Source organism: Anopheles merus, chromosome 2R, assembly GCF_017562075.2.
Source record: "Anopheles merus strain MAF chromosome 2R, AmerM5.1, whole genome shotgun sequence".
NCBI classification, from domain to species: domain Eukaryota; kingdom Metazoa; phylum Arthropoda; class Insecta; order Diptera; family Culicidae; genus Anopheles; species Anopheles merus.
Window position 1 is genome coordinate 32868865 of NC_054082.1, and position 23036 is coordinate 32891900.

Here is a 23036-nt window from a genome sequence, read left to right on the forward strand (position 1 = left end):
AGGTTCCCAAGGTTTTTTGGTTGTTTCCCAAACATGTTTGGATCATTCCCACAATTTATTGGGCATTTGCTAGAATTTTTGGATCATTTTTGTGGTTTTTTTTGGACAATTCCAATAAATCGTAGGAATGATCCAAACATCTTTGGGATCTATGTGAATAAATCGTGAGACGAACCCAAACATTACGGGAACCAACCAATACAGGGTTTCCCACGATTTATTGGTCGGTTCCCATCAATTTTTGGTGGGTTCCCATATTTTGTTGATGCGTTCCCACGATTTTTTGGTCGTTTCCCAGAATTTTTTGGTCCAATTGTATTGATATCCAATCGGAAAATACCAATAAATTATGGGAACGAACCAAAAATCTATGGGATACGACCAAAAAATCGTGGGAACGCACCAAAAAATCATGGGAACTGACCAATAAATCGTGGGAAACCCTGTAAGTCGTACGAAACCTTGTAAAATAGGCTAATTTATTGATTTTAATCTTACTGAAAGTGACAAAAATGCAATAATATCCTTCTAGTGACAATTCAACTTAATTTTTACAACAAACTCCGCAATAAAACATAAAACCACCATTCCGATTTCGATCTGCCGTACCGTGTGGAGGGTTTTAGTAGTAATGAAATGACACAGCGGTTCTACGATTCCGTGAGAGCTTACATGGCTTTTTGTACATGGTTTATTCTCGCAACGAACATGTCTCATTTCGTCTCGTTATTTGTATTATTAATACTAGTTCCTTTGCCGGCAGACCAGCAACGGCTTACTCTTCTAACCACTAATTTACAACGGGAGCATGTCTCATCTCACTAGCAAAGCACACTATGTTCTACATATAAACACACACGCATGCTCTAGAGCGAACAGGGCCAACAACTCATCCACAACTACGTTCTACGGCAAACTAATCCTGCAAAAGAAAGGTTTACACAAAAAAAACAAAAAGGAGGTAAAAATGAAATGCAAAACTAGTAAAAAATAAAACATAAACACAACAGTAGTAGTAGTAGTAGTAGTAGTGCTAACCTAGTAGTAGTGGCTTACATTTGCGATATAGGAGGTGGAAGAGGATGGGTGGAAGAAAACTTCAAAACCGGAAGTGTAATTAATTGCGCTAAAAAAACACACACACACACACAAAACAGACAGCACTACAAGTGTGATGACCAGCAGCAGCCAGGAGATAAGGTACACAATCACAGTTCCAATTCCAATTTCCTCCTCTCCTCTCGAGTCTACCACCTCCGTGTGCTCACACGTGGGATTAGAGCTGATAAAAAGAGTAGTTGTGCGAGTGCGAGGCAAATGTTGTGAGTCCTGGTTGGCCATTTGGTTGGTTAATAATCTGCTTACATCTGCCCTCTCCTCCTCCTCCTTGCGCTCCTCCGCTTCTACACGATCAGCAGTTCGTTTACAATGTAGCAGAAACGAAAGAGCAGCATGCCGGCGTACTGAGCGATGCGTGCAAGGTAGCTAGTTAGTCCTGCGGGCGGGCAGAGGGATGGATGGATAAACGGGTGGGAAAGGGAGTGAAATGGGGAGAAAATTATATTAAAAAACAAAAGAAAATAAACATAAACATCACGAACGGAATGGAATGGAGCGGGGAGAAAAAACGGGAAATAATTTAATTAAATAATCCGTCCGTCTTCTCAGGGAATCACAAACGTGCCACGGCTGCAACTGTATCTCGCACATGGTGACATACATAGCACTAATCCCAGTATTAACATGCAATATATCAACACAGAGATGCTCTCGGGAATGTAATAATCCTTTTAAAACAGAGGTTTAAAAAGAGATTTGGATATCAAAAATACTCCGTCATCGTTGGGATGGTCTCGATCTCTTGTTCTAGCTGCTTAACATGTCATTCACATGGAAGCGTACATTCTATCTCGTCCTACACAACAGGAAATCAGTTTGACGGGTCGTGATGGGGTTGAAGGACAGCCTCAATGCGTCTGCTACAAAAGGCAGGAATAATTAATTGACCGTGCACCGGACATTTCTACTGCAGACTAAGATATCGTATTAGTCCGTACTGCGAAGGGATCGAAAGAGACTCAAGTACCCAGAAGGACATATTCCAGAAGCTTTCTCAACTGAACAAACAGAGCTAACGCGACGCTTTAATTGCCAGTCAAATCAGTTGAGTATTTCCAAAAAAAAAACCGTACAACCTGACCCACGTTCTAGAAGGCCAATGGAAGAAGAATTAGTAGGTTTTGAGATGGAAATAAAACTCTTACGCTCTTTTCTTTTTCCCTGTGCGCTACAGGACCTTGGAGGAAGGCTCAAGGGCTCGATAAGCGTATGTATCGATGAGGTGGTCCGCACTGATGCGAGAACGGGGTTCCAAAACAAAACGCATGAAAGTGCATGGTTTCTTTAGAGTATTAGGCTTCTATATTCTCTTTGCTGTTGATGTTGACTCCATACCCTAGCATTGATTTTCTACCCTAGAACATTTTGCTCCAAGCTAAACAAGGTTTGTTGTGGTGGTGGGTTCGGTTGCGGTCCTGTGTAGTGAAGTCCGACTCAACAAACGACCCCTCCAACCAACCAACCAACCAACTAGGCACTTCTCAGTGTGGTAGGGTAAGTTTTTAGAGCTACAGAGCGTTTCTAGCTGACCCCACCGAATTGCCGCTTCCGTTTCGCGGTGGGACGAATAGGGAATTGACCGGTGAACTGGCCGTACGACCGCAGTCGTCGTCTGGTTGCTGGATTAGACTTAGTCAGTCAGTGTGTGTGTGTCTCAGAGTAAAAGGCAAATCAAACGTCGGATTCGTACGTCCGCCGACTCTTTCTATGCTGCTCTACGTTTTGAGAAGCACATTTTGTGTCAAGGATTTCCAAGGTTTGTGGATATCAAGTGGCCCAATTATGCTTGGGACACAAACCAACACAAAGCAGCGTACAGCGTTGGCATTGTGTGTTTGTGTATCTGTGTGATGGAAAACGCATGTAACGTGGCGATATCTACCATTCTACCCAATGAAATCTTACCGCAAAGCGCAAGAACGTACCAGAACTTCAAGAAAGAACAATACGAAATGCAATTATTCGGTAGCTTCTTTCTTAGGTACAACTTTGTTAGTTTACCAAGACGAAATCATAGGCGAATTGCTTTTAGCAGTTACGTTCTTTTACGACAAAAAACGACTACGGTGTTGGCGGGGGGGAGAGGACACGCTTTGAACGCTCCCAGTACCAACTATTCTGGTCAATGCTGGACAAGCTCGTGCTGTGCGATACAAATGGAGCGTTTGCGTGCGAACAAAAACAAATCTCAATCCGCCCAATTTTAAGCTTCGGACGCGAAGGACACAAAGCAACTTGGGTGTATGTGTTTGTCCAAAAAAAAAAATCGAATCAATGTGCGACAAAAAGTTGAAATGTTGCGGCACAGAAAGTGGGTTAAACAGTAACCCCGCACTGCTATCCTCGCTGTTTTCGCTGCGTAGTATTATCGTAGATTAGTGTCGCTTTTCTCCACGAAAATGGAGACGATAATTTGCTTCATTATAACTCCCACCTTCCCCCTTGAAATCGTTGGATTATCGAGGGGCATGGAACTCATTCATCTTTGTTAAAATAACCGACCACTCTAGGGTGAAGGTATAATAATCTTGCAAATATCACTGCCATTAATGATGCCCTCAAGTCGCATGTGCGTACACATTAGTAGTAGGAGCTCGGAATTGGATTCCTTCCCGAATCCAATTTCGTGTTCGGAATCCATTCCGGAGCCGATCCCGATACGGGAATCGATTCCGGAGCCGATTCCGATGCTGGAATCGATTCCAATTCCGGAGTGGACTCCGCATGCAGAATCAATCCCGGAATCAGAATCGTCTCCGGAATCGGAAACGACCTGGGAAATCGCAATTTTCTTCGGGAATGGAATCAGAATTTACTCCTGAATTGGAATTAGCTCCCGAATGAGAATCAATTCTTGAATTGAAATAAGAAGCTTCAGAGGTGAAATTATACCGGGAATCTCTATGAGAATCGATCGTTTACAAGTAAATTTGAAAACTTTTGAATGCTCAATACGTAGTATCATTGGACCCAAAATCCTATTCTTTTGGAGATGCCGAAACTGAGTACGATTTCGAAGCCGATTCTGATTTCGGAGCCGATTCCGATTCCGGAACTGATTCCGTTTTCCCAACACTAGTACATCTCCCGTTGGTAGCGTGCATTGTCTGGCGTCATTTTCGTGACATTATTGATCTGGGACAACAATATTTAGCTACAACCAGAAGTTACAATTCGATCTTAAATGCCTTTCGACAAGTTTGTGATCCCCTTTGACGGAATAAGTAAAACTAAAATACGTAAACATAATGAAAATCTGCATCAGACTAACATTTCATAGGACATACAACAGGTATCGTGCAGAGGGGTGTATGTGCATGTGAGTTCGAAGAGAGAGAGAGAGCAACAATAACAAACAAACAAACAAACAGCTTCATGCACATGCACACACACACAGTTGAGGGAAGTGAATTGCTTTAGGTACACCTCACAGGCATATACCCGCGAGCAAAGGGACACCTCGGTTCGATAAATACCTTCATCGTCCGGTCCGTTGTGGATCGGTGTGGCCATGTCCTCGTGCTGGGTACTGAACCCGATCCATCCCTTCTCCTCGATCACGTCACTCTGGATGGCCGCCTTGCCCCGGCTGGTGGTGGTCGTGGTTGCTGTTGCGGTGGTGTTGGTGGTCGTGTTGGTCAGCACCGTGGCGGTGCCTTGCTTCTTCGCCGGACTCGCTGCTGCTGCTGCTGCTGGCGCCGTTGGTTGATGCCGTCGGGTTGGGCTTTTCGCCGGCGACTTGGAGCGCTTGGGCGACGGGACCGTTGGCACCACGAGCGTAGGCCCCTCCAGCTCGTCCCGGTTCAAGATCTGATGGTTTTCGTCGAAGCTGACGCGACGCGGCGAAGGAAGCGGACCCTTCTTGCGGTTGCTGTTGCCGCCACCGCCCGTCGAGAGTTCCTCCGTGGACGATTCGATCGACACGCTCGATCGTTCCTCCGGGATGACTTCGAACTTTTGCGTGTAGCGACCGCTGGCGGTGCGGCGCGGTGTTAGCAAGTTGTTGTTACCGCCGTTAGCACCACCTCCACCGTGGCCTGCCGTGGAAGAGGAGGAGGAGGACGACTTTTTGGACGCAGAAGCACCGGACGGACGCGCTTTGCTCGAAGCTCTCGATGCGTCCCGCAGTGCGTCGGGCGTGCGGACTAGCTTCACGCCCACCTCCTCCGGGTTGGTGAGTGCCTCCAGCAGGAGGTCCGCAATCATGCGGTCCACCTTGGGATTGCTGCCCGTTGACAGGGGACTGCCATCGCGCGACTGTGTGCTGCGCCGGTACTGCCCGAAGCGGTAGATCGGCACGGGAATGCGCGATCGGTTGCGGTTGCCCGAATCGCCCCTACCCCGCCGTCCGGCACTGTGCACACGGGCTGGTCGACTGCCACCACCGTGCCGGTTCCGGGGTGCACTGTCCGCACACTCCACTATCTCGAGGATTTCGATGTGCTTGTCGCCCTCCTGGATTTCCGTCTTCTGGTACACGCGCCTTGGGCCACCCTCGATGTCGGGCGTAAGGTCCGCCTGCGGGTACAGCGTCATCTGCTGCACGTCCTTCAGCACCTGCTGCCGGCGACGGCCCCCGCTCGCCTTGCCCGTGCTGCCCCCCGTCCGGACGCCCGTACTCGTGCGGGCTGAACTGCCGCCGCCGCCCACCGTAGTCGATGCTGTCGCCGTGATCGTCGTCGCCGTCGTTGGTGCATGGGGCGTCTTGCTAGCTTGCCGCCTCTCCGTACCCATGCCCCACGCCCCCTTAGCGGCGACTGGAGCCACCGCACCCTTCCGGCCCCCGGCTGACGACGCCGTCGCCGCCGCCGTCTGTATCTGCATGTTGCCCTTGCCATCGATCTTGTACGACTCGAGCATGCCCAGCTCGGAGCGCAGCGCCGACCCGGTGCTCCCAGTGGCGGCCGGTCCACCCGCCCGCTTCTTCGGCTTCATCGCCCGGAACGGGGTCGGCCCGGACGGGGTCGAGGTGTCGCGCACGATCGGCGTGGTCACGCCGGCCCCACCGAACACGCTCTTCCGGGCGCCGGGCGGGATGAACTCCTTGCGGCTGATCGCCTTATCGATCGTGCTGATCACCTGTATCGCCGGCTCGCCGTAGAACCGCTTCTGCTCGATCAGCCGCATCATCTTGCGCTGCTTCTTGAGATTCTCCTGCTCCTGCTTCCACTTCATCAGCCGGCGCCGGTTGTTCAGCCGCTCCTTGATGCGCAGCGGCATCGTGTCGGCCACCACGACCCGCTCGTCGAGCTTGAAGGCGGCCGCCCGCTCGGCATGGATCGGCACGAAGAACGCTTCGCCCTTCTCGTGGCGCGGCGACCGGTCGGTCGAGCTGGTGGTCGATTCGCCCACCTCGCCGCCGCCCGCTGCTTTGACCGATGCCCGTGGTTTGCGGCTTCGCGGCGGCACCGTTTCCACCATCTGCGGTGGGCCGAACCCATCCAAACTGTCCACCAAGCTGCTGGCGTCCGAATCGTCCACCTCATCGTCCTCACCATCGTCCTCATCATCGTCCTCATCCGCCCGCACTTTCCGTCTGCCACCCCGTACAGCACCGTCGACATCGTCCTCGGCCGAATTGGTCGACGAGGGTTGCACTTCCATCGATTCCGTCCGCGGCATGGCGGAAAAGCGTGGCACTACGGCCGAACCACGATCGTACGTCGAGCCGGTGCCGATCTTGCCGAGCACCAGTCCCTCCGGTTCCGACGCAATGTCCGTGTTGTCGGACGGATCCGTCTCCAGCCCGTACGCCGGGAAGTAGTACTTGCCGTTCAGGTCAATCTCGGCCGCCCCACCGTTGAGGGCCGGTTCGGCCGCTGGCCGGGGCGATCTGCTGCCGGAGCGTAGAAAGAACCCGCCCTTCGACCGATGCTTCTGCCGCCGGTGATTGCGCTGCTCGCCAGTGTCATTGTTATTGCTGTTGCCTTTACCATTGCCATTGTTATTCGCGACATCTTCCTCATTTTCTTTATCACACTCGGCACCGTCCCCGTCGCCGGGTTTGGGCGACAGTTTCCGTTTGTCTGGCTGCGGAGGCGAATTGCACACCACACCGCCCCCATCGCCGATGTACTTTTCCGTCAGCTTCTGCTTCATCGTACCGCCGCCGGCGTGTTCCGGCACGCCGCCGTTCGTCACCGTCTGGTTGTTATTGTTCTGCCGATCCGCTTCGGTCGGTTTGCCGTGATCGGCTAGCTGCGCCCGGCGCTCGCTGTACACGCCGAGAATGGTTTCACCGTCGCGCGCGTCGGTCGCCAGCACCAGCTCCTTCGCGTCGGCTATATTGTTCAGATTGTCCAGCAGCAGCCCGGAGATGTACTCGTCCAGCCGGGTCTGCTCCGCCTCGTCCACACCGCTGCCGCCGGCGTGCGGCGTTCGATTGTCCCCTGCACCACCGGTATCACTACCGTCGCCCTCTTCGTCACTGGATTCACTGGAGTCTTCCGAAGGGGCGGCGGCACTGAGAGCGTTATCTTGCTGCTCACTTACTCCTCTTTCGGCTGGTTCGGTTGCGTTTGCTGCTGCTGCTGCAGTTGCTGTTCCTGCAGTGCCATCAGCAGCCGGAGCACGTTCTCGAGGATGATCGCCAGCACCAGCACTACCAGTGCGGACAGCAGCAACTTCCCGGCCAGCCGCACGATCAGCCCCATCGCCATCGGCCGCGGCCAACCGTTCCTGCTGCAGGAACTCGCTCAGCTCGTGGTCCGGACGGCGGCTGGCGGACGGCACACGGTACGACTGGGACGCTATTGACGACACGGAACTGCTGTGCGAAGCGTACTCGTCCTCGTCTTCCTCCTCCCCGGCGGCGCCGTGCTGCTGTTGGTCGCCGTGCGGACCGTTGTGAACTGTTGTGGTGGCTGCGGCCGACACTGCACCGCCACCGGCTGCCAGTATGATCGGCTCCGATTCGCCAAGGTCGGCCGTCTGCGAGGAACACATGCGTCGTCGTCGGCGCGGCTGCTGCTGCTGCTGCTGCCGCCGGTCATCGACCGGTTCGGTGGGTGGTGTGTTAGACACGGGGACAGGGCACTCCGGGCCACCGTCCGAAACGTCACCCGAAGAGCAGCACTCGATATCGCGGGAACGCGCGCGCGAGAGCAACTTCCTGCCCGTACCGAAGTCACCGCTGTACTGAGCCTCGAGCTTGGCGCACTCCAGGCACGAGGTCGTACCGGTCGTTGTCGTCGTGTCGGTCGTGCCGGCCGTCATCGTCGTTGCCGTGGTAGCGCAACGACCACTACCGTCGCTGCTGCTGCCCGGTCGGCGGCTCGCCACGCTCTCGGCATCGTCCGCACGCGACGCCCGGCCTTCGACCGAGGCGACGATGCTTTCCACGCTGTAGATGCGGCGCGGTGCCCGGCGCAACGGGGGCGACCAGCTACCGGACCGCTCGTACCGCCGCAGCTCGCGGCTCCACATGCGCCGCAGCAGTGTCGTCTTGCGCATGGAATAGTCGCCGTCCCGGTAGGAGGGTACGACTGGATAGTGCTGCTGCTGCTGCTGATGATGACCACAACCACCAACACCAACTCCACCACCGACAACAACACCGCCATTGGCAAGGGGCACCCCGTTGACGCTGCTAGAGCTGCTGCAACTGAGAGAATTATTGTGCATTGATCGCAAACTACCTCCGGTTCCGTTGGCCATCGCGCGGCCCAGCCCAACGCCCCCATTGCACAGCGGGCTGCTGCAGCGTCCGACCAGGTTGCGATGCTTCAGCGCGGCCAGATTCGGATCGGACCCGGTTGCCGTCAGCGTGCCCGTCGTCCCGGCCACCAGCCAATCGTGTGTACCTACACCACCACCACCGCTCTCCACGCTGCTGCTGCGCCCGGTCAGCGAGCCGTGCTGGTGTTCCGGGTGATGTCGCAGCCCGAAGGACTTCCGGTGCGGCGGTGTCCGCGGCCCACTGAGCCGTCCGTTCAGGAGCAGCCCCCGGGCGGACGCCGCCGCCTGCTTGTTGACCACCACCTCAATCACATTGTGGTTGCTGTCGTGGTGCAACCACAGCGGCTCATCGTCCGTTTTCTGCTGTGCCAGCGTGTGTCTAAGGGCGATGGTAGGCGGTAAAGACGAAAGAAAAGAGAGAAGGCGAGAGCATATAAGTAAAAACAAAAAAATATTTAAATTATTTCTTAAATAGAACAAAAGAACCACTGCCCAAACGCTCAACGATTGAATGGAAAATGATAACAAAATAGCTTTACATGAAACGCATTAAAAGACACACACACACATGCAAACGCATTTCCTGCATTCCTGCTTAAATCGGGACAGCAGTTAAGCAAATGTTTAGAAACTTTGAAGCAGAGGAAACAACATCACACCCACTTTACATCACAGCCCCGCCGCTCCATTCTGCACGGCGCAAAATCTGACTACCCTTTGTGGCGGGGCCGCCTGGTGGTGTGTGCGTTGGATCGATACAGAACCTAACCCTCATCCTCCCTTTCCCTTCCCCGTAGCAATTAAAAGCCACAAAGAAAAGGTGAAAAAAGGTATAAAGGCTAACCTTCCGTCGTGCGACCATTTCAAAACTGTTGGAGTTGGGGTCACCGTTTTGAGCCACGGGGACCGGGAGGAAGGGGTTTGATTATGCTTCAGTGCCAAAATTAGGCTAAAGGTTTCTTCTACGGATACAGAGCTACAGCAGTAAAGTAGTCCTCCTCCCGCGCACACACACACACACACACATACGCAGCGAGTGGTGCCAAAGACCCCACTTGGTCGAGCAGTGGCGGTTAGGGCCAGTTAGGACCGGTGGCATAATTACCCCCGACACCACGGCTGGTTTTACTTGTGTACGGTTAGCCAAGGGAAAAGTTCTTGCTAGTTGCCCTCGAAAAGTTGGCCGGTTGGTTCGATCGAACCAGCTTACGTAGGTGTGTGTGCGGTTGCTTGTGCAAAAGCAGCTTTTCTTGGAAGGATACAGGGAGCATCGAGAAGCAATGTAATGGATGTCTGCCAGCCAAGGCAGCAGTTCATCATGTACACGCGGCATGGTGTTTATTTTTACCCACGTACCCTTACATCGCAATTACGTTACACAATATCATTTCAATCCGAGCGCTCGATTGGAGACGATGTAGTACTCTACGCTCTACAGACCCTACAGAACACAGAGCAAGCAGGAGAAAAGGTTTTCGCGGAATAAAATTCATAATTCAAAATGACGCCCAAAATAGTTTCCAACGGGCAATTAATGCTGCCAACGCGTCGCCGAAAGTACTTTCAACTCGAATTGCTCAACATTCATGTTTGCGGGAAAACAATGCCCAGCAAGAAATGCGCCTATACCCATGGAACCTACCCACTCTTACTCACAACACCAATGAATATTTAACTATTTATGCTCGGTCCAACCAGCCATCCAACTCGCCCATCTGTAATTGACTCCTGTTGGCCTTGAAACTTTCCGAACAGGATCATGAGCGCAGTAATGGAGGACATTAGCATTTGAGGTTGGTGCAAACGGGGAAGGGGACAATAAAGAAGGCGCGAAAGCCGCGAACTTCATCGAACAAGCTAAACAAATGATGAGCCGCATAACATCAATAATTGATTCACCTGTCGATATTACAAAGGACCCGACCGACCACCCCCGATAGCACTGTGAGAGGTCAGCGAATTCACATTCACTTGTGGCCGGGGGTGGTTGATTGTGTTCACCGCTTGATGGCGAATGAATCAAACAGGGGAAGCCACGAGTTACGACTCCTAACGATCCTCGAACAGAGCGAGAGTGAGAGGGAATGAGAGAGTGAAAAAGAAAAACACCCTGAACGTAGGACGACCCCCATTCGGTCAGTTGCAAAACTTCACCTTCAGTTTGGACGTTTTCGGGGTTGGACGAAGGTCATCACAACTCTTTTCGCTTTTTTGTTTCGTCCTGCACGTTCGGCGGCGTGTTGTTGCGCAACGACGATTGGATTGTAATCAAATCAAACTCAAACGTTCCCGCCCGTTCACAGGATGTGTGGAGAGCGTTGTGATGGAGAGCGTTCTATAGGTAGGGGTGCTGCGGGACGGTGTTATTTTTCACACCGGCAATAGATGGTGGCCCGCGCGCGCGGTTAGGACTTGGGTTGTTGTCTGGGTGGCACAGGGCTATCGATTTTCCGAGTCTCGCGCGTGCCCACCCAGGCGGCAGGCGGCGTGACGTCAGCCAAAGTAATATCCTTTGGTAGAGTTCTGTGATTGTCTGTGGGGGGGGGGGGGGGGTCTATGCCAAATTGAAGTAGAAACCCCGTTGGGCGATGGTGGGGCATCGGTTGTGGAAGCTCTTTGGGAGCCGATTCTCACACATATCGCGTTTTGCAGACGGCACGGTTCGACCAACGGAAGAGGATTCCGTTTCCTCACGATGGAGAGAGTTTGGGTGTTGTTTTGGTACGTGAGGTTGATTTTATTTTATTTTTTCCTATGCAGATTCCGACACGGAAAATAGAGAGATTTTACTCTTTGCAAACCTTTCCCGTCCTGTAAAATAATTCACAAAGAAACGAAATCAATTTACTGCGAAACGTTTTCGATGGGACACGATTGGCACTAACAAGTTGCTAACCTGCATGGTTTTGTCCCAATCCTTGCCTGGTACCCATTAAAACCAACCCAAATAGAGGTTGAGGTTTCCATTGGTAACAAACAATGGATGTCCATACAATACGACTCACATGATTTCTTGCGGTCCAAACTACTTTTTTGACCTTCGTAAAAAGTAAAAGAAAATATCCTCCCCCTCCTAATGGCAGACGGAAACGACCATTTTTCTCTAACTTTTGATCCCTTTTCCACAAATTCTATACCATTGAGCGATGCTGAATTCTATACCACTTACGGCTGATGTTGTGTACCCAGGCAGCTTCCCAAAAAAAAAGCCAGTAACCAACATACACCTCCTCCTTTGCCAAAAATTTCGAACAACAATAATCCTGAATGGAGCCACCATGGAGTGGCTCTGTGACGACGAGCCAGCCAGACAGTTGCCATGCAACGGTTTTTGCACTGTCCTGCGTTGATGGTTGATGGCCAGATCGCAAACTTCGCTACCCGGCGAAAAGTATGCGCTGACGGTGACCTAACAGGCAAGCGCACAGCCAAGGTACAGAACAGTCAGCTACACACAGCATTGTTTTGGAGGATGAAAACAGTACCACCCCCCCTTCTCCGGTTGTAACGGCCATCGAAATGGTACCCTGCGCGTGCAGGGACATACAATTATTGCTTTGTTAGCAGGAGGTTTTTGTTAATAATACCAAATAACGCCCACCGTTTGCCCCTGTCACACCCTGTATCGTTCGCAAAAATGTGGGAAATGTGGGTTATATAGGGTCTCCACCCACCCGGTGGCAATGCTGCTGCACCATGCATGTAAGAATTAACCAGGACAGGATTGTTCCTGTGGCCACTAGCGACGATCTCGACAACACGGTGACCTCGTGACAAGTGGCATTTTCGTTCACGACGTTGCGATTACGTGGTGGTTTATCAATTTGGTTAGATTTAACAAAAAATAAATGCCCATTACGAAACTTATGAGGTCCATTATTTTTGTTGTTGGTGCAATTAGGGCGTACCTTCCGATGCCATTAACAGTGCGGTTGGGCGCTTTGTGTTGCACCGGTCCTTCGGGGTCATGTTTATTTGCCAAAAGCCAAAAGGGGTAACGAACTTTGGCGTCAACAGGAAAGTTAATTACGCGGGTGCAACGACTTTGAATAAAGAGAGTAAGAGAGCCCTTGCGGAAATGTGATTGAAGTTCGCGTGAACTTACTTGCGCATTATGATTTCGGGCACCGAATAGCGCCGCCGTAGCAGTCCCGGTCCGGGACTGGCCGCATTCGCGTACGTTCCCGCGCCCATCCTGTGGTGGCCAGTGTTGAGGCAACAGCTATCGCACAAGCTCGATAGGTCCCAGTTCGAGGCGGATGATTCCCGGCCGTCCTGGCTGTAACGAGAGATGAAACGGAGGAGGGGAAAGAATGAATAACTCTGGGGTAGGACGACTTTGGTAGGAAATGTTAGTAAGCAAATTACGTGCTATACAGTGCAGTCGGTTTTGAAATTCTCCGCACGCAATTCTTAGCAGCACCGGCAGCAACAAACACACTAACAAAACCGTTTGGTGACATTGAGCACTATTTTTAGCCGCTGCACATTCTGCATACTTCGTTTTTCGGGAGACGATACCGGATGTTGTTGGTGAATGTCGGGGTCTCGGGTAGTGATGTGCTCTTTGGAGCACACCCATGACTCGGATCCAACTCCGGCTATTGTTGGTCCGATTCCGACTACGTCAAAACCCGAAACTCGTAGGATTCGCCCGAAGTCATTCGGTGTTGTTCGGAGTTGTTCGGATACGTCCGTAGTCTCGAGCCGGAGTCGTTCGGAGTCGGAGTCGTCCGGTATAATGTGATAGCGATAAGGCACTTAATTTCGTTGTGTTGTGTTGTGTTGTCTTTAACTTTGCGCGTGCACTTCGTATATATAGGCCTTTGTTTCGAAGGCCGAATCCGGTCGACTCCGGACGACTTCGACTCCTAACGACTCCGGATGACTCCGACTCCTAACGACTCCCAACGACTCCGGCCGACTCCGGACGACTCCTGGCGATTCCGAACGACTCCGGATAATACTGGGCGGACCTACCTTCCAGAGTCGATTCCAAAATTATCATAGTCGGTTCGGAATCGACTCCAGATTTTTGTCAACTTTACCCATCACTAGTTTCGGGGATGGGGACATTCCCGACCGCCAGACGCCAGCGGCACCGTCGCATGCTGCATATCTTTGGAAAATCGTTCGAAGCAGAAGCGACGCTAAAATTAAACACCATTCGCAGCAACGGCACAAACACACACATACCACGGGGGTAAAACATTTACAAACCTACAGTTGGGCCGGGTGTACGCTGGGCGAGCGAACTAGTTCCACATCCCAGGTTGCCAGTTAAAGTAATGCCAGACAGAGGCCAGCGCAGAGCCTTGGACTTGGGAGGGCATCTTTTCCTATTTCGGTATGTGGCTCCCGGAACGACGGAGGTCAATGCTACTTTATTCATCGTAGCCCCAAACGGCAATGTTGTTTACTTCATTTTGGGGCGGAAGTTCCGCGTGTTATGCGAAATTCACTGCGGCGTTTTTGGACATTCCAACGGATGTCTGATGCACGGCAGCGGGAGTTACTTGGCGAACAAACTGTTTTTGTTTGCTTTTGTTTAGATACAGTGGGAAACCTCTATTTTTTTCTGGAAACTAACACGAATGAACAAGTTTACCCGGATTAACCGCGAATTGAACGATCATCGAACGGATTATCAAGCGGTTGCTCTGGCAACACTGAAACGATGACAGCCACCGAAAAGAAACAGCGCTAGCGCGCTGTGTTGATGCGAGCAATAAAAAGTACACAATTGCTTAGTGCATCTGAAATTACTGAAAAGTGAACCCGGCCTTGGCAAATACTGTTCACCGATGGACACGTACGGGAAGGATTATCAATGGATCGTTAATACGCCGCACGGCGAACCGTCGGCACCATCCAACTACTGGAAGGGAGCGGAAACTGCGGCAGTTACAGCGCCTGGTTACAGCTCATATCCGTACCTCTTCGGGGCCAATTCCTTGGACTGGAACAGTGCCTTCCCGTTCTCCGTCGTCTACCCCGGTGGAGCTTCACCTTACCAGGGCAACGGGCTGTGGAATGATACGGGCATAGAACAACCGCAAGAACAACCGTACCGACCGTTCGGGTTCTACATGCCAATACCATCGCCGTCATCATCACTATCATCGCCCACATCAACGTCGTCAACGTTGTCGTCGTCGTCGTCATCCGTTCCAGCGCAGATCTCATCACAAATATCGGCACCGACGGTCCCATCTTCAATACAATCGGACGCTGCTCCATATTACAATCCGCTGCCCTCGTATGATTGCAATAACAATACAACGAAAAGAACATACCTCCAAATGCAGGACGGGCCGTTGCATGCAACTGCCTATACCGGAGCGGTGGTTCAATCCGTTCCGATCGACCAGAAGGCAACACTAACAGTGACGGTGTTAGAACATCCACACAGCAAGCGCACAGCATCACATCCCGACTGTTCGGATGATACATTACTGTTGCAAACCCTTCTCGGTACAGCAGCAAGCGTAGAAAGCAATGTTTGTCCCCAGTCTGGCATACTCAAGCCGATCAACTCCAACAACCAACCGTCCGAATGGCACTGTGAGCTGTGCAACAAGCGGTTCGCACGGCGCATCGGTCTCAACCAGCACAACAAGGTGCGGCACTCGGGCGAAAGGCCGTTCCGGTGCGACAAGTGCGGCAAGCGGTTTACGCACCTCGAGCTGCTCAGCCAGCACGCCCTGCAGCACGTGCGGCAGAACAAACCGCACAAATGTGAGCACTGTCCGAAGCAATTCTGCCATCCGATGGATCTGCGGCGCCATCAGTACCGTCACACGGGCGCGCTGCCGTACCTTTGCGCGATCTGCCGGAAAGGGTTCACCAGGCGCGATCATTTGCAAGCGCACGAGCAAACGCACCGCAACAAGCGACACAAGCGAGCGCGGAGCCATTCGGAGGAGGTGGTGGAGGAGCAGCAGCTGCAACAGTTCGATTTGTTGGTCGGTTGTGCCAAAGGACAAGAGGGATCCATCCTTGGAGAACTATTAGTGTAACGGGGGAAAGGGATGATTCCTGCTGAATCGATCACAAAATGCGCTTTTAGGAAGATTCCGATATTTGAACACGCTTCATAGAAACGGTTATTCTTTTTTTGGGGGGGAGAGAACAAAAAAACATAGAACAATATAATTTTGACGTAATGTCACTGGTTGACATGAAAACGTGATTTCGATGTAACAGCAATGCGTGATGATGATCATCCATTAATGATCCTTGTGACAGCCACTTGTAGAGGATCCCCTTTTTGTGGTGCGGAAATGTTAACACAAACGCAGTAAAGCGAAGCAAATGTTCTATTGAGATAAAACCAAATTATTTTTTTATGGTGTGAAATTAAATGATTAAATTGTGAATTGTTGATTTCTTTATGGTTGTTGGTGGTTGTTCTAATCTGTTACTAGGCTGTTCTAGTTTCGTCCTTAACGTGTTGATGCTGGACAATGTTTTTTACCTAAGCTTATTTTGCCCTAAAACAATCGAAGAAAAGCCACCTCTGCTGCGTCTAGGGTAGGTAAAAAAGCTAGTACAGATATAGTCCCCGCAAGAAAACAGTACTCTCTAAAACGATCAGGTACAGTATGTAGTGGTGCTACAAGTCCAGCATAAACAGCATTCCAGGTAGCATGATCGTACCTGTCTGCAAAAGGGCAAACAAAAAAAAATCACGCCCCCCGAAATGGACATTTCGAACAGAAAAGGAATATTCTGCAACACTCTCGCTTTCATTATCTATCTATCTCTCTCTCTTTCCCTGTATTTTCAGGATCGTCCTCGTGATGGTGGATGCTGTATAAAAGCAACACACGAAGATAAATCACGTAACAGTCTAACTATTGTTCTGCGGTAGCGTGGAAGGATAAATCTGTGCGTCAAGCAAGAAAGTAGTATACGTAAGCCGCAATCTCAACGTCGCCGCCGACGTGCACACACACACACACAAAATGCAAGCAAATACGGCCGAACTACTGCCGGTAGGCGATCAGTTGGGTGTTTCGTGGAACGGGATTCCCTTTGGCTACGGCAGCGACTACGGCGGTTTGCCCAGTTCCGATTGGATGACGCCGCTGGCAACGGAGCTGGAAAGTGTTCCACATGGTTGTGGCACTGTGGCATCGCAGCAAAAGGATTACTACCAACCGATGATCGGAAGTGGAATGCATCGCATCTCCCCGCTCAACTCATCGAACGAAGCAGTCGAGACCAACTCCAGCGAGCATGCGTATCCGCCCTTTGCGGTATCGTATCATCATCCTGCTTACCATCACCATCATCAGCATCATCAGACGGTGAACTATGGAGCCAAGTGCTATTCACATATTCAACAATCCCAGCAGCACCAGCAGCACCAGCAGCAACAACTGAAACAAGAGCACCAACCGTCAAGGAAGATCCCTACGAACGGGTCACGGTACGTGCCGAATGGTTATTACACCCCGAACGGGCGTACGTCCGCAACCGATGGTGGATCGCCCATGCCACAGCCGAGCCTGTACCCCTCCCCGCCGGTACAATCGCACTCGGCAGAAGAGTCCAGCTACAGCAGCAAACTGTACAGTGGTGGCGGTGGTGGTTTGCAGTACATGAGCGGCGATCATGTTCCACCACCACCGCCGATGAGCTTTTCCGGCCACACGGATCCTGCGCTGTCCACCCTGTACAGTGGTAGCGATCATTACCAGCCGTACAGTGTGTCCTCGATGGGGTACGAGGAGAGTGGGGTGCCAGCGTTTTCGGCCACGACACTCTCCACGGCAATGGAATCCACGCTGACACCGCAAAAGTATGAAGCATGGAGCTCGGAATCGTCCGTTATCCAGCCGATGATGTCACCGATGGGCTACCCGCTGCTCGGCCATGCCCATTCGCTGGCGATAAAGCAGGAGTACATTCCGCCGGCCTACATCAGCCCATCGCCCTCCTCGATGGCCGGTGGAAGCAGCATCAAGACGGAGCTCATGTCCGAAACTTCCCGCTCACCACCGCCGGAGAGTGATCGACCGCCAACGGACGGAATTGTGATGGCACAGCAGCCCCAACCACTACCACCGACGGCCTGCCCTTCGCCCCAGCCGCTGCCAGTGGCGAAAGCGAAACGAGCACCGTCGGCCAAACCGACGGACACACCGACGGCGGGGAAGAAATCTACCCGAAACAGCAACAACTACGGCGACCAGTTCGCGTGCCCCGAGTGCAGGCGTACGTTCGCGCGGCAGTGCGGCCTCACGCAGCACACCAAGTGGCACCATTCGGGCGAGAAGCCGTTCCGCTGCCTCACCTGTGGCAAGTGCTTCAGCGCCCAGACAGCGCTGGACGATCATCTCGAGCGGCACACGACCACGGACAAGCCGTACCGGTGCCAGCACTGCCCGAAAGCGTTCTTCCACAAGAACGATCTGCGCCGGCACGGGTTTCAGCACACGGGCACCGCGCCGCACGCCTGCCGGTACTGTTTGAAAACGTTCGCCCGCAAGGACCACTGCCACAGCCACGAGTGCTCGCACGAGCGGAAAATTCAGCGCAAAGAGCGGAAATCTAAAGGGTCACGGTCGAGCGTACCGGTCAGCGGTATGGAGTTGCCGCCAGTGACCAACACGGTGCTGGATTCCGCGATATCGACGCCAGTGGTCGAACTGGCGCTGCAGTTTATCGACACGGAACAGAGGATAGTGGCGTGAAAGTAGTGGGGCGTGATTTATATTTATAAGGACGACGATGCCGACGACGACGACTGTTAGAGCACAGTAATTGATTAATTTATTGAACGATAATTGTAAACACACGTATGTTTGTAACATTGTGACAAGGGGGCGGCAGTCCGCGACGTACAAAAATATGTGATTGTATCGTAAGCAAGTAAGGGTGTAATTGTAATTTAGCTTAAATGACAATCGAAATCAAAAATTGTATTGCAAATAAAGTTGTTTGAAAAAAAAAAACAACCGGATCAGAACAAACACAACTGTTACTTTCATATTTTTTGCTTGCACATGTATCGTAAAGTATTGTAGCAAAGAAACAACTTTTTGGGCCATCTATACACTCTTTTACAACAGAAGTAGATGTAATATAAAAAAGATAGATTACCTCCATTAGTGGCTCTGCATCCGAATGAGAAGGTTAAAGCAGGTTCGTTGTCACGCAACGGTGTCCATTTGTCATTCCGGGGAATCCCAAGCCAGCCAAAGTTTTAACAATTTTTGACAACTTACATGCTAGATAGGTTAGAACACGTTCTTCATTATTTATGTATCATACCTGCTCGATTGAGTGTGTGTGTGTGTATTTAGATCATTGTATTCTATTCCTTCTGACACAGCCCAAAGCCGGAAGACGCTTGCCTATTCCCTTGAGAGGAAAGGGGCATCATATCGGTGTCGGTTGGATAGTCTCCTTTTTTCTATAGTTGTCAGACTTGGTTACATCGATCAGCCAACGATAATTTAATTTTTGTACATTTCTTTTTGAGTAAAAACATACCAAAAAGATACATTTGCTTTAACAAACGCAAGTCACAATACGGAACCGCAATACAGTAATCGTAAAGATTTCCCTTTTGTATGTCGTTCCTTATCCTTTACTGTGGCCAGACATATGTAACGAAGCTATTTTAAAACAGCATAATACGGAGTGAGAAAAGCCGCCTATAATGCCAAGCCAACCGGCGAGAATACTAATGCGCACCAGTGTGCTCCCAAACACGCAAAGGTTCGAGACGAGCTTCACAGGTTCCCTCCTCACGCAACGGTTCAGGGTAAGGGAGACCTACACTGACCATAAGGGACCTACCGCCAAGGGGACCAGATGGGCACCACATAGGTTAATACATTATTCAGGTACATAACGAAGAAGTTCATGAACTTTTTAGGTGTCACTTTCCCTTTCTGCTTCGATGTGAGTAGGAGGTCTGGGGTCTGAAAGTCTGCGCTACCGTTTCATAGATGGCGCTACGCTACTCAGTGTACTAATGGCTGGTGCGTCGAAAAGTGACTGTGTGTGTGTTTGGGATTTGAAAGGAAAATTTAGCATAACTCTGTTTTACACATTAAAACTGATTTAAATAATAATTCAAATAGCTGCGTTCAACTTCTGTACTGAAGGTCATTCCTCATTATTACTGTCGCAAATAATCTTCCGCGTATAGTTTACGATGATGAATCGCAACGTGGACTAAACACTGTTTCGACAGTATCGGTAGACAAAAAGACATACCAATATCCTGTAATTCAGGCAACGCTAGCAACTACCTCCAGAGCATCATTAGCAGCTAATAGATCTGGGAATGCGGCGTATGTTAGATGGTTTTCTACTAAGAACGGTTTGTTCGTGTTTTCTCCACGAAAGCCAAATCATGATTCCATCAAATCGCTTCCACACTCAACCTGATTACCCAGGAGATGAAACATATTCCTTGCACACACCTGACTGGAAATGCTGAAAAATCACGAACCAACTTCGTCTGCTGATGTTTGTCAGGTGTTGGGAATATAGCAATTCACCAAAACACATTCCCCCGTCGACCACTACGGCCGCGCGGGACAGGTTCTCCCAGCACGTACGTGCGCGCCTTCTACCCTCGTGCTCTCGGCGGCCCTTGCGTTTGGTGCAAGAATATTATGTACTTGCATTATTAATGTGCAGCCCCATTTCGGCAATGTGGCAATGTCCGTCTGAATCCGTTTGAATTGTTGGGGTGATGCTTTTCGTGGGATATCGTTCTTGTTGGATCACTGCTGCTTAACGCACGCTTTTAATGAGGGTTTGGGGTTTGCTCAGCAAAACCGCTCCACAAGCCTCCGAGGTGTCGTAAACAGTTGATCCTAAATTCAATCAAGGGAGCACTCGTGCAGAATCAGAATGGATTGAACGGGGGGTCATTATGAACGGGGTCCAGAGGGGAACAGAAAATCGGTGCTTTGGGGGTTTTGGCGATAAGCTGCTGCCCAGTAGGGAATGGCACTTGTTGAGCTTGGTTTCATGAAACGAATTTCAAGATGCGAATTTGTAGCCGATCCTTGGAGGATTTATTGGAGGTGCTTAATGTGTAAACTGTAAGGCTACGATTCGTTTTAAAATGGATTTATTTTTGTTAGTATCTAACAACACATTTGCGGAGGCCGATGAACAAGACATACAGTAGGTGACCGCTAACTGGATGTGTTTTAACTGGAGTGCTTTTTAACTGGAGGTTCGCTAACTGGAGTGGTTCTCAGTTAACGAACACTTAAACGTCAAAACATGAAACATCCGGAATCTCATGAAGAGAAATTTATCGCAAATGTGCATTTTCAAACAAATTTAAGGTCTTTTGCCTACGTTTGATATTAATTTATGTTATTACACGAATTACTATATTTTATATCAACATAAATGAAAAAAAAAAGTTTGGTATGTTTATTCCAGTCAACGCCAATCAAAACAATCAATTCATAGAAACGTCACTCCAGTTAGCGAACATTGTTCGTTAACTGGAGCTTGTTTACCTCTCAGTTAGCGGTCATCTACTGTACCATATTTCTCCATAAACTCGGGTTACTAATAAGCTTTTCATTCGACTTTTCCAACCCGTTTAAGCGTGAAAAATCTGACGCCAGGAGTGAACATTTTCGAAACGCCGAGCGGCGGATGTTTACACCCATTTCCTCGGTTAATAATTGTGGAGCTGTTTATATTTTTACTATTATTACTGCTACTACTGCTACTACTACCGATGGTAGTTTCCGTTTTCTGCTCCGTACCGTTTTATTCTAGCTTCGCATCAAAACCCTTGGCCGGAACATACTACCAAAACGGAGGTGCCTTTAATTATTCACGCGTGTTAACCCCCTTTTTTCGTCAGAGAGGACGTGGTGTTTGTATTTTTGAAGGCGTTTTCAAGTTTTGTGCCAGTACCACGGTTTCACCGGAAGAGGTTAGATTCTACAGTAAGCTACCTTACTTCCTGCGACTGAGGGTGCTCATTGAAAGAAGTAGAAAAAATCCCTCGTTTTGTGTGTTTGTGGGTAAAATGCGAGCTACTCTGGGTGTGTGGATTATAATTTAATTATTCCCACGTGCTGAAGGAGGACGCACAAAAAAATGGAGAGAAAATAACTGATAGAGGAAAAAAAGGACGCTATCAATTCATCCGTTCCGCTCAACCAGAGCGCAAGCAGATGAAGCAGGTTAAACAGGTCCCACGAAAACAAGATCCACTCAAAGCTCAAAACTTTATAGGTCAGGTCTGGCAGTTTCGTGTTTCCACTACACAGAAACATCATTGATTAATCATTCCATTTGTCAACCGATTAAAATACGTTCCATTATTACCTTTGCAAGTGTGATCGTTGCGAGTTCGGTGTATTCCACGCGGACCGTACTGTGCGTAGGATCTGCTCGATGTCCGGAATTTTGCGTCCTGTGGAAAAGAATGTAAAAAAGAGATAATAATAAGCAATTAAATCAATCACATCCAAAAACACACACACACACACATACACAATTATCATACATCATCGCTACGTGTTGCTTTTGACCACCACCGATGCATCGTCGTTCCACGGGCGTACGTGCGTACGTGTCGATTGACCAAGATATGGTTCACGATCGTGTTTCGATTGTTTCACGCTGTCCCCCCCCCCCCCCCCCCCATCACACAGAAGTAAGGCCAGCTAAGTGCTGGTGCTTCAAAATCAACAGTCCATTGGTAATGCGTTCGTTGTTTGCTGTTTTATTATTTGATAATGCGGTACTCGGTGTGGTTTGTGTGTAATTAAGCGAGATTGGATCAGCTCCACTGCACAGTCATTTTTCATTTTTTAATATCAGCTCTATCAAACAATTAAATGCTATCGAGGGTATGGGAGAAGCATCTTTGTCAACAAAATATTGATTTTATGTACTAATGTTACAATAATTTAAATCCTTCTCAATGCAATAGACAACCATATAAATACTTGAACTAACGTCAAACTAACATGCACGCTCATGCTAACCTGTCGTTTATTGTTTAATACTTATTGCCTTACTAGAAACCGCCATAAAACACTCGTTGAATCGTAGATCTTATCTCTGCCTGATGGCGCTTATATCAACGTAAGGCGAGACAATTGCAACAGCTCCCCGCATTCGCAACCAAAACAAGCTCCCTCAATCGCACGCGGTCTCCCCTTCACAAAAGTGAAAACGAGTAAATGAATTAAATGTGTGTTAAAAACACCATCAGATTGAGCTACATT

At 50.1% G+C, this 23036-nt stretch overlaps 3 protein-coding genes across 12 annotated transcripts in view; 2 read left to right on the forward strand and 1 right to left on the reverse strand.

Annotated features, from left to right (window-relative positions):
- Nucleotides 1-16175, forward strand: part of LOC121603562 (E3 ubiquitin-protein ligase hyd) — a 40925-nt gene extending 24750 nt beyond the window's left edge. The window contains exon 18 of the transcript XR_006006681.1: nt 14349-16175. The gene's annotated coding sequence lies outside the window, so the exon portion shown is untranslated. The remainder of the gene's footprint in view (nt 1-14348) is intronic.
- The window catches only part of LOC121603563, a 45496-nt gene that overhangs the window by 5826 nt on the left and 16634 nt on the right, over nt 1-23036 (reverse strand). For 8 of the 10 annotated variants that reach the window (XM_041932467.1, XM_041932468.1, XM_041932466.1 and 5 more), the window contains 3 exons: nt 22129-22216; nt 12902-13075; nt 4596-9175 (listed from right to left, as the gene is read on the reverse strand). In XM_041932467.1, coding sequence (XP_041788401.1) covers nt 4596-9175; nt 12902-13075; nt 22129-22216 — 4842 coding nt within the window. Of the gene's footprint in view, nt 1-4595; nt 9176-11965; nt 12144-12901; nt 13076-14016; nt 14307-22128; nt 22217-23036 lie in introns of those variants that run through there. The other 2 variants (XM_041932474.1, XM_041932473.1) reach the window with 2 other exon arrangements.
- On the forward strand, nt 16367-18762 carry LOC121603566 (protein glass-like). The gene is made up of 2 exons (XM_041932481.1): nt 16367-16393; nt 16586-18762. Exon 2 carries the CDS (start codon nt 16764-16766, stop codon nt 18495-18497), a length of 1734 nt encoding a protein of 577 aa, XP_041788415.1. The 5' UTR covers nt 16367-16393; nt 16586-16763; the 3' UTR covers nt 18498-18762.

What these genes read in the sequence shown, in the direction of transcription:
- LOC121603566 (XM_041932481.1), top strand. Translation starts at nt 16,764, where the DNA reads ATGCAAGCAAATACGGCCGAACTACTGCCGGTAGGCGATCAGTTGGGT.